Source organism: Anopheles aquasalis, chromosome 2, assembly GCF_943734665.1.
Source record: "Anopheles aquasalis chromosome 2, idAnoAquaMG_Q_19, whole genome shotgun sequence".
NCBI classification, from domain to species: domain Eukaryota; kingdom Metazoa; phylum Arthropoda; class Insecta; order Diptera; family Culicidae; genus Anopheles; species Anopheles aquasalis.
In genome coordinates, this window is record NC_064877.1 from 85360647 (window position 1) to 85368146 (window position 7500).

General features: G+C 51.5%; 1 protein-coding gene across 1 annotated transcript in view; it reads right to left on the reverse strand.

The window, feature by feature from the left end:
- Positions 1-6720: 6720 nt before the first annotated feature.
- LOC126577640 (general odorant-binding protein 45-like) overlaps positions 6721-7500 on the reverse strand; it is a 1584-nt gene continuing 804 nt past the window's right edge. The window contains exons 1-2 of the mRNA XM_050239422.1: positions 7465-7500; positions 6721-6753 (exon numbers count right to left, since the gene is read on the reverse strand). The exon at positions 7465-7500 is cut by the window's right edge and continues 804 nt beyond it. Coding sequence (XP_050095379.1) covers positions 6721-6753; positions 7465-7500 — 69 coding nt within the window. The remainder of the gene's footprint in view (positions 6754-7464) is intronic.

Sequence of the window (7500 nt, forward strand, 5' to 3'; positions counted from 1 at the left end):
CTGCTGAGTGAAATGAAATCAGCATAATGTGGCAAATCTTTACTCAAGCGGGTCAGCCCTTTATCGCCAACCAACCCCTCCTGAACCCCTTTGCCCCACCAAATTCCTTGCCATCCCTTTTTTTAACCCGAATACAGTGCCTGGACCGCGAGGCCGTTAAAAATCACTAAAAAACTTTATCATCCCATTTTCAGCTCGCTGCGGGTGCGCCAAGGGTCACCCGCGAAAATCCTCCCCCGGGGCCGGGAGGTCCAAGGGGATGGTGAGCATAAAATAAAACGCTGACAGTGTGTGACTCTGTGCCGCGTGGTCGCGTGAAAAGTGCGTGGAAAATCGCGCCACATAATCTGCATCCTAATCTGCAACGTGGCGAGAGCGAGGCACGGTGTCCGGGAGGGTAGGGGATGGTGTTGCCCGGCTGCGATGTCCACTGGCTTAGCCCGTCGTTGTCGTCGTCGTCGCTGGATTTATGCCAGCATTTCTTCGCTTTCCGCTCCGGAAAGGGAGAACCGTGAAAAGTGTCAAATCACAGCGCAACGACGACGCCGGTGACGACAGAACCAGTGACAGCATGCTTCGGTGTCGGTCCGATGGAGGCGCCAGTAGCTCGTGATCGATGAAGCGATGAAGTGCCATCACCGGCACCAGCGTAAAACCAGCGTCAAGTTGCAAGTTATAGACAGGTTGTTATCTCGCGACACGGCATGGATAAGCGTACTGAACGCTCCGCTGTGACTGTGACCGTGACGAACTGACTGACTGACAGACCAACTGACAACGCGTGAGATGATGCAGCTCCATCCATCCATACCACCTGGTGGTGCATCATTCCGAGGTGGCACAAAAAAAAAAACAAACACATCGGTACACAAACCGTGAGTTTCCTGTGGCACACAAAGAGTCAGAGAGTTTTGACATAATCGGACAGCGCGAATCAGTGGCCGGTGTCCCGGTCGGTGTTCCGTCGAAACAGGATATTTGGTCGCGCACAAAACCCGTCAACTAGACAACAACTCGCTCGAGCGCTGGTGGCAGAGAGACGAATGCGATACCGATAACACACCTCTCGATAGAGAGCACAACGTAGACACACGGTTCGGCATCGTTTTTTGTGGAATTTTTCAAAAGAGATCCTTCGCTTTCGCGCCCGTCGTCACTCGCGATCGATGAAAGTGACACCGGAAACGGAATGTGGAGGAGCAAGGGAATGTTCCTTCCAGTATTCCGGCACTGGGCACCATAATGGGCGTTCCGAAATTCGAAGAAAACCACATCCACAAACGTCAACCCATGAGGGGTCGGTTCAACAAACAACATTGCTCGGGCGTATGCTTGGAGTGTTTAGAAATCGTGTCCATCTGCTGCATTGGACTCTTCTGGTTCTCTCTCTTTCGAAAAAAAAAGAGACAAAAACCCACGGCCAGTCATGATCAGCATGCAACAGCACCAACAGCAGGACTCTCTCTCTCTGTCGATTCTTTCCCCCACGTTATGTGGCATCTCTTTGTTGTTGCATGTGTTTGTCTGTGTGCGCACGATCCTATATTCCTGCTATCGGGCTGCTACCGTGCGGCCAGCCCGCTCGTCGTTTACCAAAGTCCTATCAGCAGAGTCCGACCGAACCGTCCCTCTTCGTCGCTGACTTCGAATTCAATTGATATCTGTCATTACGTTGCCGCGCTTGACGTTCGCCGATGCACTTCGTCTGTTCGCTTGCTCCGTCGGTAGACGGCCAGGCCCCGAAAAACGACAGGAAAGCGACTCACCACCGCCACCCACGGCCATGCTGCTGCTGGTCCAGCAACTTTTCATCAAACTCATCAAACATCCATCCACTAGAATGGACCACGGCTGCTGCATTGGTCGCTCCAGTAGAAGCACCATCGACGCAACGACTTCCGAGGATGAAAAATTGAAATCAGAAGCAGCCATCGGCCACACACGCCACATCGTCTGTCCTCGTCCGAACGGAAACATGGCCAAGGAGGAGTGAAATTCCGCGTTCCTTGCAGCTGCTGCTGCTTCCTGTGTCGAAGATCGCCGAGAACCGATTAGTGGCCACTACCGGAATGGCTGGGCTGGGAGAGAAATCGAACATCGAACGACGGGCTCGCGAGACTTGGCTTTGTGATTTGTGATCCTGGCTCGCGCCCGCGCGCTCTCTGGCCAATGGTGGTCACCATTGTTACCGACTGCAGATGCAACTTCTCTCGTGCAGCTTCCGACGTTGCACTCAACGTGTGCACGTGCGAAGGTGGCCGGACGGTCGGTCGGTCGTATCTTGCTCGGCCACGGCAGCAGCGAACTATTTGCGGGTCAATTGTAATCGTGTCCGGCTCTCGCTAGCGCTGCGGTGCATTCAGTCACAAAAAAAAACGGAACTAAAAGTGCCTCTCTTCAATGATGCAAAAGACTGCATCTCCTCGCGAACGCAGGGTTAGAAAAGGGTCCAACTAATCGGCCATGGCGTCGTGCTGGCATCCACGCTCTCACGCACCATTAAAGCTGCTGGACTGAGGATTTTTGTTGCTTCAACGGGCGACCAGCAAAGTGAGAAAGAGCGCACCATTGGTCCGGTATCGGTTGACAGAAAGTTTGACGAATGTTTGGCGCGATTAAGGTTCGCGCGAAACCGCGGCTTACACGCGGACTTAATTGGACTTTTCGTGGCGCCTAGAATTGGCCAATTCGCTCGTTTGTCAAGGATTTCAGTATTCGAGAGAGACAGAATGCAAGAGGAATGGATCCACTCGACAATGGATGGCGACTTATCGAAAGACGAGACACTCCCGTACTCTCTAAATGCAGAAATGCTGCTCGAGAGCAATATGGCCGGGTTGTGTGGTCTTTTGAGTGGAGTAGCACCGACGATTGGCACCAGGATCCAGGCGACCGATGCGAGAAAAAGGGCTGGTTAGTCACGAATAACGACGCGACGTTCTCGATGTGCACACAATTTTCCAATATTTCCCCGCATGACGATGCTGCTGCTGCCGTTGCAGCGTCGGCTGCTTATCAGTGGCGTCGCCAGCATGCAGCAGGCCCTTCAATCACCGCGCAGGAGACGTCCATTCCGTCCAAAGATTGCTTTGCGCGAAGTAACTGCAGTAGCAGCAACGTGGACCAATAACAGAGCTAGGAAGCAAAAAAAAATGCAGTGAAAATCAGGAACTGAAGGACTCTTTACTCGCGTTCTCTGTCCAGCAAAGAGAACTGGAACAGAGAGAGAGAGAGGGAAAGAGAGAGGAACAGAGGTCGAGGATGGATGGAAAATCGAAACCGAACCCTTCTTGGTGCGGGCACCGCCGGATCAAAAGGCAAACATCATCCGGATCGGATCGATTTCCACTTCAATCGATCAATCATGATCCGTAACAGCGAGGTATGGCAGGAAGGGGATGGTAAAAAAGGGGTTGCATTCGATGGCCACCATCGCACAGAGTGCAGAACACTCCGTTCGCGGCGAATAATAAGAAGCCGCAAAAGATGTAACGATGACTTCCCCGTGACGCCCTCCCTTCACCCACCAAACCATGCACCCTGATTGTGCATTTTTGCTCCGGAACCTTGGCCAAGGAGCAACGGTGCAGCCACCGCTCTCGGATTTCCCTCGGATCTCGACTCGGATTCGATTAACATTCACGATGTCTGCCAGCTGCCAGTCAACCGGAAGTGATATGGCGCAGAAGCCACCCCCTTCCCGGACCATGGCCGGCCCCGGACCACGACGACGTGGAGGTGAACGATAAAATGCGGCGGCATCCGGAAAGGTCCGGGATAAAGAGAGATACTCGTCGTGAGGGTGAGGAGCGTGGATCTTTCTTGGACGAAACAACCCCCTCCGATCGAATGCACAAACATTCAGAAGGGGCAGGAGGAGAATCAGGAGCAGCACCCCTGGCACTCTGTCCAGAGTGCACACCAACGATTCATTCGAAGCTGCTGATGCTGATGCACTGGCAGTGATTGGTCAGATTTCAGAGAACTTTTCACACTCCAGCGAAAACTCTAGCGAGGCAATCTCGGGATCCTTCAACTCGAGCCCACCCAGTCAGCCAGCGAGCGCTTTTGGTCCTATCATTCGGATCCGCTTGCAGCATCTCGCACTCTCCCTTCCACTCCCCTGTACCCTGCATTTTCATTGCGAAAAGGCGGAAATCTCGACGACGACGACGACGCGGACGACGTTGCATCGCAATCGCAAGGACGCAAGGAGTCGCTGTCTCTGTCTGTTTAGCGAAACAAAGTTCCGTTCTACCGCGCACCGCACCGCACCACACCGCTTCCGCTTGACTTCTCCGCTGGGGAATCTTCAGAATATTTATTCTTTTCCCCCGTCCTCCCCCTTCCTCTCGGGCACACACAATCACCACAATCCTTCCTCGTCCTCGACGTCGTCGTTGACGTTCCTAGGAATGCAGCTAGCAAAAGTGCAAAAGAGGGAAATCGCAAAGCAGGCTTCAAGGAAGAGATCTCTGTTGTGGAGGAACAGACAGGCAGCAGTCGACGACGTTCTCGTCGAAGCCCCTTTGGTGTGTCCCTCTTATCAGCGGCGATGCAAGTTCTCCGCTCCAACGTGCGCATTGGGACTTGCGATGCTGCTGCTGCTGCTGCTGCCGTTCGTGGTGCTTCCTTGACGCTTCATAAAGTTCATCATCATTTTCCCATCTATTTTCCCCCATCACATGACACCTCCCCCGGTCGCTTCCCTGAACAGACCGAGAGTGAGGTGTGTGGGAGCTGCTAGCGCTCTGTGCATGCATTCGGGATCCAGTCCGACTGTGGCGCAAAAGAGGCCACTTTGCTCTCTCTCTCTCTCTCTCTCTCTCTCTCTCTCGCTCTCTCTGCCTCTAGTGTCGTATGTACGTGTGCATCACACCACTCGACACATACCAGTGAACGGAGAGCGCGTTTACAAGTGAGAAGGCAACTCAAAAAAGGGGGTAGGAGGGTTGTGAATCCTTTCCCGTGGGCTATCGGTTTCGAGCAAAGAGATACAGACCGGGATCGCCTTTTCTGCTGCCACCGACACCGTCATGATACCAAAGCAAATTTCTTCGATTCCGCACTACCGGGTAGCCCTCTTCCGGACGAGAGAAGGTCCGCAAACACCCTCTGCTCGCAAACTGGCATCCTAAAGCTCTCGCGCACCATCGGTGCTACCAAAAAGGGGGGTTCGTCTTCACGACACTGGCATAATCTTGTGACTGTTGATGGTGAGAAAAATGTGCTTCGATGCACCAACAGCAGCACCGCTGTGTGTACCAAGGATGACCGTACGTCCTTCTGTACAGACGAGCTCAGGATGTGCAGCGAACTGATACCAGGCGGTTGCACACGCGACTGCACAAAGAAAGATCTCGACAAAACACACAGACCCACACATAGCGACACAAGCAGGACTCGCGTCAAACGCAGCCAAAACCAGCACAAACGATGCATCCTCCCCCGGGAAGGCGGTTGACATTAAATATTATTTATAAAACTGGGTATCGCACAATTTATAACAAAAGCTGCATCTCGCGCTGAGGAGAAGATTTGTTCGACTGGCTGGGGTGATAACAGGCGACATAAAAGGGCGGTAGCAAGGGAAGAAGAAGGTGTGATATCAGCTCTGTGTTGGTGTGAATTGTGCAAAGCTTCATGTTTGTAGCTTCTGTAAAATGCGATGCCCGATGGCCCAGAGCTGCATAAACCTTCAAGTGCTAAACACCAAGACACGAGGTGCTTTTGAGGGTGAAATACTGAAAGAGAGAGAGTCAGCGAGAGAGAGAGATAGAATGATCCCTAATCCCAACATCGCATGGACCCTTTGAGGGGCTTGGTCAAAAAGCAGCGCGTGAAGTGGAGGATCTGGTTGCCCCCCCCCCCCCCCCCCCCCCGGACATCCCAAAAACCTCCCGATAACTGACGACATTTTATTTCCGTTGTAGTAATAATATTCGGAAAGATTTTTCACTCTCCTCTCCCACCTCACTGGCCACCAAAGAAGAAGGATGGGCGACACCGTGCGACAGTTTTCCATTTCCGGTGGTGGAGAGTACGAGGCGCACTCTCACCAGACAGACCTTGCAGGATGCTTTCGATTCGTCGTCGATCGGTCGTCGTCGTTGTCGTCGTCGTCGAGCTTAGGGTCTAGGCGGTCGAAGCGTTATCGTAAAGCATGTACTTTGGTGCAAAAGGTGTGCAGAGGTGGTGGCCGTGGTGGCCGTGGTGGACTGCGGGTGATAGTTTTGCATAGTGATGAAGACGTTCATACGTTTCAATTTGCGCTATCTCGGAAGGAATATATCTGTGGGACCATGGGTCGGAACGGATGGCTGTATCCGGAGTCACACTTTTTTGCCTCGATTTTCCCCTTTCCGATCGTTCACGCCCACGGGATATCAATTTTTTATTATTAATGTCAGAAGGCGTGGTGGGGTTGAAATCGAGGACAGCAGGTAGATAGTCGTTCTTATGCGAATTTGTGGTCTTTGCGACTCTTTATAAATACCTTAGATTAAATTTGATTGGCCAGAATTATTCCAAGTTTTCAGAATAACTTACAGGCGGATTATCCTTAACAATTGCAGAAACTTAACAGTCTTTAACTAAGATTATTGAATAAATCGTTTCTTGAAGACACTATCCAGATGATACAACCAAGGAATTTCGATCGAGTTACATTAAATTCTACTTACTCAGTAAAAAAGAATATTGCGATTCAACTACAAAGGCTCAACTTCTGTTCTCAGTATTACTCTGACTTACCTGAAATGAAAAAAGTATAGAAAAGATATTAAAGGATATTCTGTTCCAACATGTTTCTTCAACATTTTGCATCCTTTCCATATGCCGAATACAGGATAGGAGTTTCGAATCCCATATTTACAATTTATGCCCGGTCACTGCAAACCACCACGCTAGGATGTCCGTAAAATAAGGCGAAAGCAAAGTATTCTCGACAAAAAACGAAATCGATGATGTACCCGACCCGACAACCAGCGACCAGCAGGAAACGGATCCTTTCGGAAATCGACAATAAATTTCATCGCCATCGCCTTTTGAACTGTTTGGCCTGTTCGACGCCATCGACGACGACGACGACGAAGCCATGGAAGCGCGACGACCGGGATCTATCACCGGGACAATCCTTTCGTGGCCATGGCCGCGGGCTAATGTTCAATATTTATGTCCCCCTTTCGATAGCCAACCAACCAAAGGGCCGATCCTTGAAGTGTTGACATTGGAAGCGAGGAAACAAGGTCCCTTTCCCGTGCAGGACCTATCGCTATCGCTGTGCGACGGATTTTATTTACGATCTCGGCCTCGGCATCCCACGGCCAGCATCAACGGCTAGGAGCGAGAAAGGAAGCGAACGCCTTTTGCATACGGGGAAGGAGATTTACGTTTCTTTATTTTGTTTGCCGAATTATAAGTCCGTCGTTTTCTGTTGACTTCAGGAGCATCCACAGGGCTTGCTGTCGTCGAAGCGGCTATCTCCATGAGCGGACTCAA